Source organism: Delphinus delphis, chromosome 4 (assembly GCF_949987515.2).
Source record: "Delphinus delphis chromosome 4, mDelDel1.2, whole genome shotgun sequence".
NCBI classification, from domain to species: domain Eukaryota; kingdom Metazoa; phylum Chordata; class Mammalia; order Artiodactyla; family Delphinidae; genus Delphinus; species Delphinus delphis.
Window position 1 is genome coordinate 128,057,866 of NC_082686.1, and position 16,489 is coordinate 128,074,354.

At 35.8% G+C, this 16,489-nt stretch overlaps 1 protein-coding gene across 12 annotated transcripts in view; it reads left to right on the forward strand.

Moving 5' to 3' along the window:
- Window positions 1-16,104, forward strand: part of MBNL1 (muscleblind like splicing regulator 1) — a 200,783-nt gene extending 184,679 nt beyond the window's left edge. For 8 of the 12 annotated variants that reach the window (XM_060011448.1, XM_060011437.2, XM_060011440.2 and 5 more), the window contains 4 exons: window positions 6,146-6,181; window positions 6,875-6,969; window positions 9,999-10,073; window positions 12,677-16,104. In XM_060011448.1, the coding sequence (XP_059867431.1) occupies window positions 6,146-6,181; window positions 6,875-6,969; window positions 9,999-10,055 (188 nt within the window). In that variant the 3' untranslated portion in view covers window positions 10,056-10,073; window positions 12,677-16,104. The remainder of the gene's footprint in view (window positions 1-6,145; window positions 6,182-6,874; window positions 6,970-9,998; window positions 10,074-12,676) is intronic. The other 4 variants (XM_060011439.2, XM_060011441.2, XM_060011443.2 and 1 more) reach the window with 1 other exon arrangement.
- Window positions 16,105-16,489: the final 385 nt, after the last annotated feature.

Sequence of the window (16,489 nt, forward strand, 5' to 3'; positions counted from 1 at the left end):
CAATTTTTGTATAGTCAGATCAGTAGACAAAGTTTCAAGGGATTCAAACAAAGTTTCAAAGTTTCAAGTAGGTAACTGCCATAATCTCTTTGAAGAAATTAAAAATTATTTTTGTCAGTTTATTTCATTGAATAAAACATTACTACTAGAAATGACAGTTTCCCTATTTAAAAATCTAAAAATAAAAACAAATCTAACTTCTTCCATAAATTATTTAAAGAAACCTAAAATAATCTGTTTTATCAAATGGGTTTTGCATCAGTTTCTCCAAAAACATTCAAATGACTGAAGATTTTTCTAAATAAGTATAATCATTAATTGCATGATATGCATGACTCTGACTTATGACAATAGTCTCTCCCTGGAATGGTTTTTAGTCTGTGGATAGGATAGAGCAAAAGATGATTAGGTAAGGTCAAGTCAGAGAAAAACAATAAATACCTTCATAAGTCAGAATCATACTTATCTCTCTGTTCTAGAAACTAAGCATTGTTAATTTAAATAAAGTGTGCCACAATATATTGAGATATGCTGAAATTTTTAAGATGCATTTGCATTTTTATGATGAATTTGCATCAGAAATATTCTGTTCTTGATATTTGTAGTCAACATGCTATGAAATTATTGCAATAGTAATATCAAATAAGAGTTATTTGTAACCCAGTTTTAAAGAGCTTAAACTTCAGGTTAACCTTTATTAGTCACATAATCAGAAGTAAGTGCTGCCTCCATCATTCCTTAAAAATATTTTCATTGTCGGGACTTTCCCTGGCGGTCCAGTGGTTTGTACTCCACGCTTCCACTGCAGGGGGCACAGGTTCGATCCCTAGTCAGGGAACTGAGATCCTGCATGCCACGCATTGCGCAGCCAAAAATAAAATTTTCATTGTCATGTACCTGCGTGCCAGTATGGCATTAAAGAGTTAAAATGGATAGCCCATGTATACTTCTGCCAAACCACTTGATCAGACAACCAGAAAGGAAAGAAATCTAAGGCGGAGAATATAAAACCCAGATGCCTTCAGGGCCAGGCAGGAAACGTGAATAAGTGAGCAAGAAATAAAGTAGGAGCTGTGGGGTCTGGGAGGCACTGGAGAGCACAGGCCCAGTCTAAAGGGATCGGTCAATGTTCAGACCTAGCCCTTTGCTGCCTTAGAGGATTGTCTGCCTAGTGGGTATGGTGCACTGCACAATACCCTTTGTGGTTCCATATACGTCAGAGTCTTCGTGAACAAGGGGTGGTTGTGTCTGTTCCTCCCAGGGTTGGTTGTATACAAACTTGTACAACCTAATGCAGTGGCCCTGGTGTCCAGTGTTGCCAGATCTTATGATTTTTTTTTCCAGATATTCTGGACATTTGGAGGTTCATATGTGAAATCTCTCAATTTTGAAATATTTTCAACTCATTTAAGTTTTTAAATATACTTTGAGAACTACAGAAAATCCATCCTACCACAAATTCATATGTCATCTTATGTATAACGCCTGGGAGAAAAAGTCATTTTCCAAAGTCTAGGTTATTCTGCAGACATATAGAAGAATTATATGATCAGAGCATCCTATCTAACCACAGTATTATAATTTGGAAGTTATATTCTGAAGACTTTATTGGAACTGATTAGAAAAAGGAAGTCATTTATTTTTTGCAGTTTAGAGTCTTAGAGCTCTGTAGTCTGTTGCTTCAATCGTAACTTCAGGGACACGCAGGTCTATTTCATTGAAGTTACAATGAAGCATGGTTGGCTAAATCTTTAGAGCAGGTAACTCTGTATACAGAGTAAGTTGCTAGCAAAAGATCAGGGTTCAGTGGCAAACCAGCTAGCTAGCTAAGAAAAATTAGTATATACCGTAACTTTTAAGAACAAACTAGGACTTACGTGGCCTGTACCCATCTATCCATCATCCATCCGTGTATGCATTCATCTATCCATTTATCCATCCATCCTTCTAACCATCTATCTATTCTTCTCTCTCACCCTACCTCCTTCCCTTCCTCTCTTTCTTCTGTTCCTTCCCTGTTTTCCATCCACCTATCCGTCTACTTATCCATTCGTCCATTCACCCATCTTTCCATTCATTCAATCAACCCCATCCCACTGCATCTCCCTGCCACCCACCCCAAGAAAGTTTTCTGGCCTTTTGTTTTTACACCGTCCATCTCACTTAAAGATAAATACAAGTAATTTGGATTAAGTTCACATTGAAGCTTTGGTGGTTTTTTTTTTTTAGATATATAGTCCTCTTTTTTTTAACCTTCACCCTTTAAAACTAAATTCACTATTTATACAGATTATGCATAACCTAGGGTCTACTTATGTTGTAGTTGTAAATTTCACCCCTGAAATTAGAGTGTGTAAGAAATAACACTTTTATTTACATCAGATTTATTTTCCTGAACTGAAATTAAGTCCAATTCTAAACTCCAATTTCACTGTGTTGGATAGAAATATCAGGCGGCGTCACTGGGATTCCAGAACCCCCTCCTCACATCTCCTCTTCTTTCTGTTTCTACTCAAATAGAGGTCCTGTGCAGTCCAATAGTCTCAGACAGGCGACCCATTCTCCATTCCTCAGTCAGCACTGGTCACTGCTGATATCCTCAATGTCCATGTTTACAAGATCTCTTTTTTTTTTTTTTTTGCGGTACGCGAGCCCCTCACTGTTGTGGCCTCTCCCGTTGCGGAGCACAGGCTCCGGACGCGCAGGCTCAGCGGCCATGGCTCACTGGCGCAGCCGCTCCGCGGAATGTGGGATCTTCCCTGACCGGGGCACGAACCCGTGTCCCCTGCATCGGCAGGCGGACTCTCAACCACTGCGCCACCAGGGAAGCCCACAAGATCTCTTGAAGGCAGGTACTCCAGGGCTTCTATGCCTGCCTTGGGTACAAGCATCCTTGCCTGAGCCCCTTAGCCTCCCTCCCTTAGCAGCCCATTCCTTGGAAAGCCTGCTGCCTGCAGGGCTGCTGTGAAAGAACACGCCACATGCCTAACTACCCAGGGACGCTGCACACTGCCCGCCTCCTCTCCAGGGTCTGGAGGAACTTTTCTCTCTGCCCTCCTTCACAGTTTTTGCCTACATGCGATCCTCAGAAGCACATCTCTCTTCTCTCCTGACCTGGCATATTGCCCTCAGTCAGTTTAGGTTTATGATTTCAAAAGACCTAAAAATAAGTTTCCTGTAAACGGCTTCAGCTTCGCCATGCGTGGCAACACTACCAGAAATAAGGAAACAAAAGGCCAAGAAACTTTCCTGAGGGGTTGGAGTGAGAGGGGAGTTGCAGAGGGATGGGGTTGTTTTAACAGAAAGAATAGAAAAACAAAGATTTCCAGCTTATCACTTTCATTATACTTAATGAAATTAATGCAGACGGTTTACCTGAAACTTAGCATAGTGATTACACATCTGGTTTGGAAGTTTAAATACAGCTGTACCACAAGATATAATTTCCCTATACTTTCATTTTTTTCATCTATAAAATGGGGATAATAGTAGTAATTATTTCAGAGTTGTGTTTAAGTGAGTTCTAAACATATTTGATAAAAACATTTTCTTAAAGCACTTTTATAGACAAGTCTAAGAGTCTGGAATAAAGCCTGGAATGTAGTAAGCACTGAGTTTTATTTATTATTTCCCAACTCAGTAGTGCAATAAAATAGAATTCGATTGATTGAATAGAAACAAATAAATTCTATGGAGCTGTTGCTTCTTTAGATATCAATTTTGAGAATAATTCAACTGATTGTGAACTTTTAGTTTGAAATGATGTAAATTATTTTTAGAAGACTTTAAATCAGCTTTATACTTCTATCATAATCTACCTAAATAGGCTTGAATTACCATATCTAAATTCAAACCTCCAACCAAATCTCCATTATAATTCTTTTTCTCTCTACTTCCTTCCTTTCTCCTTGAACTGATTTTACCTACACATACGTCTCATTTGTAACTTACCTTCCTAGTAATTTTTTCTGCACCTTCATACAGATCAATTTAAAATTTTAATATGAATATCATGTAATTAAAGTGTTGCATTCCTCAGAAACACACCATTCTGCTCTGCAAATACCTTTGTAGGGGAAATTCGAAATTGACAAATACATTCACTTAAATGTTGCCTTGTGCTGAAAACTGAAGGAAAAAATTTTAATTGGCTACTTGTACAATCATTATTAATAAATCAACCCATCTGATGTAAAGATGGATATTATGGTCATTTCAAAAGTGATTTTTTGTTTTTGGTAAGTGGGTCCTACAGCATTATGTCTTCATATTCGTGAGTTATTGCACCCTGGCTAGTATTTTCATTGCTGCCTTATGTTTATTTGCTGCAAATCCCTCTCAAAACTGTGTGCATTGGTTATAATGTTAATGAGGAAGATAACTCAAACTGAAATGCAAATCATAAATGCTTTTAGAGTTTTAGAGAGATAGGGTAAATTTGACTCATTTTCAGCATGTGCAGCCTCAATTATGCATGGGATGAAATACAATAGGCAAATTGCAGCATAATAATAAATAATAAATTTAAAACCTATAACCTGTACAGTATTTAAAACGACTGTTTATCAAATTGCACATTCTTTTTCATTCATCTTTTCATCCTCTCTTTCTCAGTCTTCCCACCCCACTATTATAGGATAATGATTTCATAAGATCTAGAGTATTAAATTTTGCTTGCTCTACTGTCTCAAATTACCGTCTTTGTTATTACTGGTTTGTTTTTGTTGTCTTTCACAAGTCTTTGACTCAGTAGTGGTAGCAAATGACAGAGATCTTCAAGCGTCTTAAATAATGCCTATCAATGTAATAGTACTCCACCTGAGAGGATGCCTCCCTAGCTCCATTACCTAGTTTAATCACTGATCATTGTGCCCACCGTCTAATTGTGATAACAGTCTAATTGCAGCTGTTACAAGGATGCCAGTTAAGTAATCTGTGCTTCTCAATGGCAGCTTTGTTTTATAGGGCCATCTCTGACGAGACGAAATTGGCAGATACTTTTCTAACAAATGTTCATCCCAGATGCTGCTAGTATTTAAATAGGATGCACCAAGATTCAGATAGAAACATAAAATCATTTGATATTTTAAAACCTAGAAGTCTAAACTAATCTCATAGAAAGAACAGTAATTCAGTATGTGGGAAAGGGCCCTGTACTTGGTAAAACAAGTTAGATTTTTCAATGTTTATACGTCAAAGAGAACAGGGACTATATACGTAATATTTATTTTAACGTCATGGTGGCGCCATTGTGAACATCAGCGCTAACACCCCATATGCGATGTATATATCTTCGTTATCTCCCATTCAGGGTTTTTACTGAAATCTAATCAACCATTTTTTGGATGTGAAATTTTGTAGAACACTTGCTAGTCCAAGAAGTCCTGAGGGTCTAAACCAGCAGTGAAAACCAGTCAGTTTTCCCAGATACCTACTAAGTAAACCAGTTAGAGACTTATACGAAAGTATATCCCATCTCAATGTTTTCCTTACATTTAAATTCCCAACTAAGGCAATGCAGAAGTTCACTTTCGCTTTATGCATAATTTATTGCTTGGTACCCCTCCAAATAAAATTCCTGTATGAATGATCACAACCCCTTCCATGCCTGTGTTGTTGTCGCTACAGTGAACAGGGAAATAAATAAGACCAAAGGAATGAAAATGAATGTTTTGGTTTCATTACATTGTTAAGTCAGTTTTGTGCGTTGAATTATTTAGCATCTTAATAATAAATTTCCCTAATGATTTAACATGTGCTCAGTTCATAGGTTAAAGTCAGAAATAGCAAAGCTACCAGATGGCTAGTAACCAGATTAAAACAAAACAAACTGCAGTATTATTTTTAAAAGAATTAAGCAGGTTTCAATTTTTTTCAAAATACTTTTATTTGTAGGCAGCAATTAGGAGAAACAACGTGTACCAGCACACAGTTAAACTGGCTTTTATTCTTCACTTGAGACTAGTTCTAATTGATCACTATGCTATTGTATGATTTGATTGTGCTGACAGTTACATGCCACTGTTCCCATAATAACAATTTTTCTTCTTTGTTCAAATGAATTTCCTAATTACACGTGTGATGGGATGTTTTAATTCTTTTCCCTTTTCAAATCCACCTTCCTGTTGCAATGCATGATGGGCAGGCTCAATATTGTGCATGACACCCGCTACAAGTGTTGGTAGGTGCCAGCTTTGTTTCTTGATTATCTTAAACCTATGGTGCACCTCACAGCCCCTCAAAATCCACTGCTAAGTTTAACTTGTATCTATTGGGCAAGTCCATTTCCTTTTTACTAACACCTGTCAATTAAATGCCATTTTCTATTTAATTGACATGGACTCACATAAATGTTTTCTTTACACACAAGTTTCCTTTAGTCACCTTTAGTGGATTTTGATTGGACTATGAGTTCTGGTGTGTAAGAAAAAAAAAAAAACTATCTCATAAAAGTAATATATTGTATATTTTTACAATAGTAAATAAGAAAACATACTTTTATTCAAACAGATAATTGTATATATGAAGTAAATACCTGTATTTTGACTTAGATTTTGAATGTCTGACTATGAACACTATATAAAATTCTTGTTTTTGACTTAGCAAATTAAGCCTGTTTGTGTCAATTTTCTTGATTTGATGGTAACAAGCTTTTTTTCCCCTTTTTTTTCTCTTTCATCCCCCTTCCCCTTCTCTCCTTGGAATGTTGTCCTGCTTTGCGCTGTGATTGCATGTCACTCACTGGTGATGATGCCCCGTCACACGGCTTGTTGCTGTGATAAATACCATGCCCAATTATCTCCTCCATGTTGCCATGGTTTCCATATTGCTACACTCTTCTGTATGTTTGCTTATATGATTTTCCCTCCGAAAGTTCCCATGGTGCACGGTGCTACGCCAGCCACTGTGTCCGCAGCAACAACATCTGCCACAAGTGTTCCCTTCGCTGCAACCGCCACAGCCAACCAGGTTTGCTAATTTACAGCTTTGTTTCTTAAAAACCAACTCTCGTAGGGCTCAGTCCAACAGCCCTGACGCACGTGGATTTCCCACTGAGGTCCGTGGGAGTCGCGTGTCTGTGAGGGCTGTAGAGGGTGCTTTAAGAGCATGGGGTCTCAAAGATACCTCTTGTTGGCCTACACATTCTCTCTGATGAGCGGCAGAATGCTTTTATGCCATTTATAAGTGCTCCAAAGTTGTCGCAGCTCCATTTCTAAAGCTACTAAAATGATATTTACACAAGCAATTCTCAGTTGGGCTCAATCCATCACGCAGGTGTTTCGACCAATCGAAATTATATAGGGTAGTGTATACAGGTGTTGAACTACAATGCGGCACACCTGAAACTTACCATTTTTAAAATACAGGTGATTTTAAGGTTTTTGTTATAAGCATTTGATACATACAATTTCTTAGTTCTTGCCCAAATTCTTCATAAAAAGCAAAATATTTAAATGTGTTACCTATGCCACAAATGACCACTCTTGTAAATAGAGTTTGTTATAAATTCATTATAGTTTTATTCAATAAGCAGATTGCATATTCAAAATAGGTTAAATTTGTGTCCAAGTTTTGATTCTCAATGATTTAAGGGAAAAAATAAAATTCCTAAGTGCTCTTATTTCTGTAACTACTCAGCATAAACGTTGGAGGGTTATGAAGGAAAAAAAAAAGGCATCCAGTACGGCAAATTGAGTCATTCCATGTTCCATACAAGTTTATGGAGTGACAGATACACAGGATATTTTTAAGTGGAAGGAATCTGTTTCAGAAATTTAAACTTTAGGATGTGAGTATTCAAAAGAAATTGATTATTAAAATATTTACATTTTAAAATCTGCATGGATTCAACCAGCGTTTTCTGCTCCTATTTAAAATTATGTTCTAGAAAATACTGGTTGAATCAAAGTCAAATTTATGTAAAGTAGGTTTGGGCTTGAATATATAGATATGTTTGTTATGAACGTAAAGTTCAGTAGGGTTAATAGCATATGAAAAAATCTAGAGGCAAATCAAGTTTCGGATAACCCCCAGACCAAGGTTAAATGTAGCCAAATGATTCTCAGACGAACCAGTATCAGATGGGAATCAACATGTTGCCCCTTTGGGAAAAGAAGAACAATTAAGTACCATCCGAATTCGCAGTTATTGCTATAAGGAGTAGCCACCCTTGTTTCTGTAGCGCACCGTGTACTGTTGCAGAAGAACTATAAGCTATTAGTATAGCCATTAAAAACTTTCAAAAGCAGCATGCCAAAATGGGTGTATTTTAAAGTTTCAGACAAGCTTTAAACATTTCTTGGCAAAGAATCGTTAGTTTTTCCGAAGCTTGTCAAAATAGCCCTGGATTTATGCTCACACATCAGACTCATTTACAAGAATGCTAGATTGTGCATCTGTGGCATGTTAGTAAGTAATCTATGGTAGAAATTTCTTAATGGAGTCAATGCAATCCGTTGATGGTGCAGATTAATGATGTTGAACTCTCTTGTGTGTACCATGTATGACTATAGAATTGCTGGTGTAAGCAGAAGTACAGCAAAGCAAATTTCAACATGCCCTGGCCACCTTGGTTGTAGGGGACACTTTACTTTTTGCATTGTGCTGTGACCATTTCATGCATAATCTTGGGTCTTCGTACTGTTTCACAACCAAAAGAAAGAAAAGGGAATGGATATATATATACACACATATATTATATCTACATATACATACATATGTATATGCCTACAGTACAGTAGCAATGCTGGAAATAGCTGATGCCACAAAATGCAGCCTGCATGCATGCAGAAGTTTATAGCTGGCCCTTCATCTGCATCGATTGGTGTTGAAGGTCCTTGGTATGTTTCGACAGCCCCATCCTTGATGCTTCTACACTGTTGGGTGCAACATCCTGTCCTGCAGCAGCAGGAAAAATGGTATGAGAAGCTTCATTATGCTTGGAGCACATTTTCGTGCCATTTGCCAATGCTGTAGAATTGTGTAAAGATATCATCTGAGAAATGGAAATAAAATAGAGACATAATTAATTTACACTCCAGACTGTGGACTGTAATATGTTGAATTGGTCTAGGACAACTAAATCGAAACAACAACAAAATGCCTTCATGTATGTGATTTTACTGTTCTCCCATCAACCTTGCCGAAATGGGATTCGGGCCATTTTAGAGATGAGGAAACCTAAGCATAGAGTAAGTGCTTTGCTCAAGGTTACACACCGGGAAATGGATCACTAGTGTTAGAACCCGTGCTTTCACTCCTCTGATTGTCTTCGTCTATAGGATAGATGTCATACATCTGTCTCCCAGGATAGCAGTCATACTTCTGGGTTGGAGGAGAATCAGGCTACAAACTGGAAGATCTTGGCTTTTGGGATGATGGAAACAAGTCACCTCTATATTCCTTGTTGTATTTCCTTATTGTATTTTCTCTCAAGTTTTGTAATTCTCTTGCCCATTTAAAATACAATAAAATGTGCAATTAGGATTCAGAAATGGGTTCTGCAGTAGACTTAACACCGTTATCCAGTTCTTTTGAAATACTCCTTTATAATTCTTAGCTGGTACTTTTAACTTGGACAAAAAGTTAGACACCATCAGTTGAATGAAAATGTAGAAACTGGTTGCACAAAAATAGGCAAGACATTTCTTACTTTACTTTTTGGATTACTGAATAACTGAAACCACAGGTGTGTGTGTGTAGGCCAACAAAAAGGGCTTCTTTCAATTACTGCTCTGCATGAATTTTTGATAGTTTTACTTCTCTTCCTAAAAACTGATAACATTTATAGAATAGTATTTAACACAAAGATTTTTAAAAATGAGTTGCTACTTTGGCATTAAGTTTACATTAACTTACTGTTATGTTGACCAGATAAGGACTGTCACCTCACAGCTGAATTTCACTTTTCTTAAAAAATTTAATATTAAAATGTTTTCATCTCTTGGTTGTTGGCTTGCTTGCATGGGTCATTCATTAAATAATTTTTTATTTGCTAGATACCCATAATATCTGCCGAACATCTGACTAGCCACAAGTATGTTACCCAGATGTAGAATTTTCATCACTACACAGTAAGTTCATTGTGTAATATAGAGTGTATATCCGTGGTAGTTTTTTTTTTTTTAAGATAACAGTTGTGTAATGCACTTAAGAAAATTTTATAAAATTTCAAAGAAAGTATTTATATAGAGCTCACAATTTTATCTTAGATGGGTTATGAGGAATTTTATCATGTGAATTCATAATAAATATGTTGATGTCACTTAAATATGTGTAATACTTAGGATATATTAATTTTGTTTTTATTTCATATTAGAAATAAACACAATAGTGAAGAAAAAAGGCAACTTAAAACTAAATAGAAGGCATAGATCAGAGGCTGGCAAACTTTTTCTTGAGAGATGAGATAGTAAAATATTTTTGGCTGTGTGGGCCATAGGGTTTGTGTTACAGCTGCTCCACTCTGCCACTGTCGCACAAAAGCAGCCAGAGACAACGTGTAAACTAAAAGGTGTGCTGTGTCCCAATAAAACTTTATTTACAAAAACAAGCAGCAGGCCAGATTTGGCTCACAGGCAGTAGTTTGCTGATCCCTGGTGTAGGTCAGCATTTATTTTATTCAAAAATTGCTCTGCTAAATCCTAAATGAGAACATGTACCCACTTTACCCCGTGCTTCGCCACACACAGGGTCATTAGAATATGAAGAGTCTGATTTAAATAAATATATTCACACACGGACGTATGTGCACGTGTACACACACACACACAGACACACACACACACACACACACACACACACACACACACATATCTATATATCCAGGTAAACTTTAGGTACTTCAGAATAGTCACCCTGGAGGATCATATAATTCTAAAGATGTTGTCGTTTCTCAAATGATTTGAAAGTCTTTTGGTTTACTTTCAGACACATTGACTTAGATACTTGCAAAGATGACCATTTTTCATCCATAGAGCATATGTTTTATTCAGTATGCATGTGTTCAAGTTATCTACGTGCTCAGAAGTGTATTAAGTATCTATTTTTATATTTAGAAAGAGCCATAATGCTTAAAACTGAGTCTGGTAAATAAGAGGGGTGATCATTCTTTGTTGCTTCCTTTCATTCATTTATCTGTTCATTAACATATTTACAAATGATTTTTTGGTGCTACTGTGTGTTAATTACCAGGTCGAGGAAATAAAAATGAGTAGATGATGAGATAATGATGTAACTTTCAGCACTCTACATTAAAATAAGAGAGGTGTGAACACATTTCTCTTGGAGCAAAGATGAGGGAGCAGCTCTTCCTAACAGAGTCAGAAATTAAGTGAATTTGGACAATCAAGATTGTTACAGAGTGAAGCGAGATGTCACGGCCTTACAGAAGAAGGGACAGAGGTGTTGAGTCAGGAGATGGGGCAGTTCAGAGGCCCTTGAGCATAGCAACAGCTGGTCAAAGGGTGAACCCATGTAGGAGAAGTGTATAGATGAAATCTGAGAGCTGTTTAAGAAAGAAATAGACTCAATCTGAGAAGTACTACCAGAGACATGCTGCAATCCTGAATTAAATGACTGAAACTGATTTTTGTGTTTCGTAAGTTCTCTCAATGCAGTTCTGATAATGTTTATTATTCTGAACAATAGCCACATTTTGAATAAGCACATCGCTTTGTGGTCTGTAGGTTTGGAAATAGAGTTGTCTTTTTGACATGTTAAAAGAAAACTGTTTCAAGCTTTTATAGTCAGTTGGGTGTGTTTGATATGTATATCTGTAACTACGTTCTATTTCTTAGCAATAATCCAGGTTGAAAAAAAATGATAGCAAATGGCCGTAAGTTCATCAATTAGCAAAACAGTGGATTTGTGTGTATTGAAACTTAGGCTCTTTAATGTTCTATTTAACAAATGATTACTCATTTTCATGAGGAGTTACAGTATTTAAACTGGTTTTTGAGTGCAGCAAAATCGTGATTTCTTTCATTCTCTGGGCTGTGTGCTAAAGCATATTTTAATATGTAAAGATTCTCTGGGAACAAATTTCATGTAAAAACTGGAACTCAGTTCACAGGTGCATTGTAATATCAGTTCAACCTTAATTTGTCAGGAGCATAAGGAACAATTTTTATTTTCTTGCCTTTAGTGGGAAAAATCCAAACTTTATCCAAAACAGTCATGTAGAGTATCGTTCTTTTATTTTTTTCCAAACACGTACTGTGCTAATCAAGCACCCAAAGAGAGCAAATTGTGTTTAACAGAATTGTTGCATGGATTTTAATTTCGTGGGCCAAACCATTACTCTTGAAACCTATTAACCTTTAGAAGTAAAATAAGTTGTAAGTTCTGCCCCACAATGACAGTGGTAAAAAGAGCTCTACTACATTATGCCCCTTGATTCGACAAATGTATTTTATACTTTGAGCTTGGTGTTGGGTGATATTTGTTCAGAGTCTACAGTTTTATTAAGCTGTGCATGTCATTTTATTCTCGAAGAAATGATAAACAAATGTAGGTCCTTTGTACTTGTGAAGTGTTTTTTGTTTTTACATGAAGATACAATATACACGTGTTCACTCTTTAAACCAAGAAATAGAGTTTTCATGTTGAATGCATATTGGAAACTGCTGTTAGATATTGGCTGTTTTAACGAAGATTATCTCTTTTTCCCTTGCAGATCATGCTATGGAGGAAAGGACAGTGTGCTTGGTTAGAGTAAAGGACGAGGTCATTAGCCATAGTGTATATACCGTCAAGCAACACACACAAAAACCCCTCAGCCACAAGACATCCGCATATTGCATGTTAACCAGAAGACAAGACAACATGGAAGTCCACTGCACACTGTTGCCTATACACTTTGTACATTTAATTGATATTTGTGCTGAGGTGATATTCCTGTCTAAAAGAACAACATTGTCTTTCTTTTCTAGCACAGAGTGATGCATTCAAATATGCAGACCTAATTAGTTTCCTGTATATTCATGCCATCTTGAAAAGACAGACTATGGTGTAACCATGATTCTATTATGTATTGGTACGTCTGTAGACCAAGATATAATTTTTTAAAAATAAGTTTATTTCTTTCAAGGTTTACAAATAACAAAGGTGCACCTTGTATTTAAAATTGCCATTATAGATGAGAGCGTGCATGCACAGTCATTTTTGTTTAAGAGTAATATTTTTAATGTAGTAGATTTTAAGATGTGGTGAGGGAGGGATCTGACAGAGATGAATGTGCCAAGCAAAACCACAACTGTGTATCTTTTAAAGCACATCATGGCTTTAAGTACCATGTTGTTAAGGATTCTCATGAAGTGCCATAGACTGTACATCAAACTAGAGTATTATTTCTTCAGTGTTATTGTTTTCGGAGCCACATTTTGTTGCTTATTTGCTAGTACTAATCAGTCAAAGGGCACCATTCTTTTTTTTTTCCTTTGTTTTTTTGGAAACCAAAGCTGTCTCAGAAATGGCCGATTTAACTTTACAGTAACAAAATAGACAGCACAATACAAACTCTCTCAATACAGATAAACTCACACATACTGGAGATATATATAATAGATATATATATATAAAATTATTTTAATGCATTGTAGTGTAATATTTATGCATACTATACTGTATAACATGTTATTCAAAAGGGATATGCCATTTCTGAGACACGATAACAAAAAAAAAAGTTGGAGGAAATTATTTTGCTTCTATTTATAGCTCTGTCAAAAGTCAGAAGACTCTAAATGCTTTGCAAAAATGGTTTCACATTTGCTTAAAGGCTTCATCACAGTCACATTTAAAATAGTGACTCTAAACAAAGAAGAAAGCAGCACTCATCAGATGCATGATAAACCAAAATATGAAAATGGGAAATGTTTAATTAACCTAGTCACTGGGTGGGTTAAGTACATGGGTGAATTTTATATGTGATTTGTTTTGTTTTGTTTTGTTCAGATTTACTGCTTATAGCCTTAGAAAGCCTTTTACAAAATTAAAAAAAAAATAGATGTGCATTCAGTTTTTAAGAATGGATTCATCCAAAGGAATTCCTTTTTTGTGGTTTGGATGTTGCAGCTAGTAAAGGATATTTTTGCTCTGTTCAGCAGTTCTAAAAATTGCTGAAGTAGGGGCCAGGTCACTGGTAGTTCTAGTATGGAATGGGAGAAGTGAAAGTTCAGTTCTAGAACTTTCCATACTTCCAAGTTTACTGCAAGTTTTTATGCTTGAGAGAGATGCTTTCTAATATAAGACTGATGTGTTGATTTTACTGATTGTACTGTACATCTATTAAAGCCTTAGATTATTACATTACGGGTTGGAACCCATACCAATGTAATTTCAATCGTGTTAAGAGAGTAATGGTGACTCCATATGTTATTGTAGTTAGTTACATTATAGAATATTACTTATTTTTCTTGTTAAAATGTAGTTTTTCATTTCCTACATTTATTAGATTTCATTTTCTATTAACAATTGAATACCATTTCAGTTTATAGACTCTTGTTTTATTAGATTTTACCGATGAATTTTTCAAAATACAAAAAAAAATTAAAGTAGTTTTTCCTTCATAACATACTCAGTTTTGAATTACATGTAGTGTCATATGAATATTCGTATTATTGTTAACTAAATGATTTATATTTTACTGATTTAATATTAAAGTGTAAGAATGTCAGTCATTGTTAGTTCTTGTCTAGTTTTCATTAAAAGAACAAAGATCTTTTATATGGATATCTTATAAATATATAATCATTGCTAAGTAAGAAGTTAAGTTGTTGCTATCGCAACAATCCTGGCAGACAATTGAGTAATATTTTGATGATTTATTTTGTTTGTAATTAGTTATTATAAGAAGATCTAGATCCTAGATATTAGAATAAAATTTATTTTCTACTGTATCCATTTCAAATGTTAAAGTATTGTTTAATATTTTTGAAATCCCTGAATATCAGGCCTTGTTATAAATAAGCTGCATAATCAATAAATAGAACAAGGGACTTTTTGTTGATAATCCAAATACTCAAAGTTTACGTAATGAGAATTATAGCGTGTGTGCAAACTCTTGAGGGTTGATTATGCTGCAATTTAGCATGTTGGAACGTCTAGAGAGAAGGTTGACTTTTTGCACTTCTGTATATAGTCAAAAGAGAGAAACCTGTATAATAGTAAGATCTTATTTTGAATAAAAACGTCTATAATTACAAGGAGTTTTGTTAAGGCTAATACAATGACAGACTGAGCAAAATTGCTTGCAAAAGTGGCACAGAGTTAGCACTCCATACCCCTTCAAACATGTTGCTTTGCTTTTTGTGGACAGCTTGTAGTTTGCCAGGATTTTTTCAGCTGGAAAGATATGCCATCCTTCCGAGATCTCATGACTGACAAAAACTCCATTGGGCCAAATCTGCCTGAAGATCATTACCAAAACTAGCAGGTACTTCAACCATTAAGGTGAAATCATGGATCAAATATTCCTTACATTTTTCAAAACTACTGCATGTTTAAAACTTCAACAAAACAAAAAAGAGACAGAACTATACTAAGGACATATACTATTCAAATCAGTTTCTGCCAATTTCAGTGGTTTATTGTTCACAAAAAAAAAAAAAGAAAAAAATCTTCAAAACAAGTATTGACTTTCACAAAATTTCAACCATAAACAGGCAAACCAAACAGCACACAGTAGCTATAGTTGTTATGTGATTGTTTTTTAATTGCTGTAGGATCCTGTTCTTTCAGCAGGTGAAAAAGATAAAACACAGTTCAAATTTCATGGTTTTAATTTTCAACTCAGAAGCACTCAAAAAAGCAAATGTGATAGTGGGCACTTGTTTAATGAATTAGTGTATCCAGCCTTCACTCCAGCCGGTTATGGTGTTGCACTTACCAGCAACCCTACGCTTTCATCTGCTGAAAGGACAGATGTGCTTGGTTTTACTATTATGTAATCACAACTTACTTTCTGCTTGTAGTTGCTTAAAATTATGTATTTTGTCTTGGGCTGCAATTTGTTTTATGCTTATTTTATTATTACTGCAGTAGTTGACTTTGCTGTATGGAAAAATAAAGTGAAATTGCCCTAATAAAACTTCTCTTTCTTAAGTATATTTGTGTATCTGAGATTGAAGAGTAAATTATTTTTGTGCGTTTGAAGCATCCATGCATGTCTGTCTTGACGAACATCATGATGTAGAAATTCAATGTAAGGTGTTAACTGATGGCAAGTAAGGCACTGGCTATCTTCCCCACTAGCCTCTCAGACCAAGAGGGAGAATCTGAATCATGATGTATTGCCACCCACTGCCCAGTGTTCTCTGAAAAATCTCATCCTCCTTTCCTCTGACACTTTAAGTGCTGTTAGATAGATTTTAGATGCTGGAGGGGAAAATTCTAAGGGAAAAAAGGAAATTCTCATCAATTCTTTCTGTAAACGAAATTTTATTTGCCTGACTGCCCCAGGAGACTGGCACTGGATATCAGGCAATCTGAG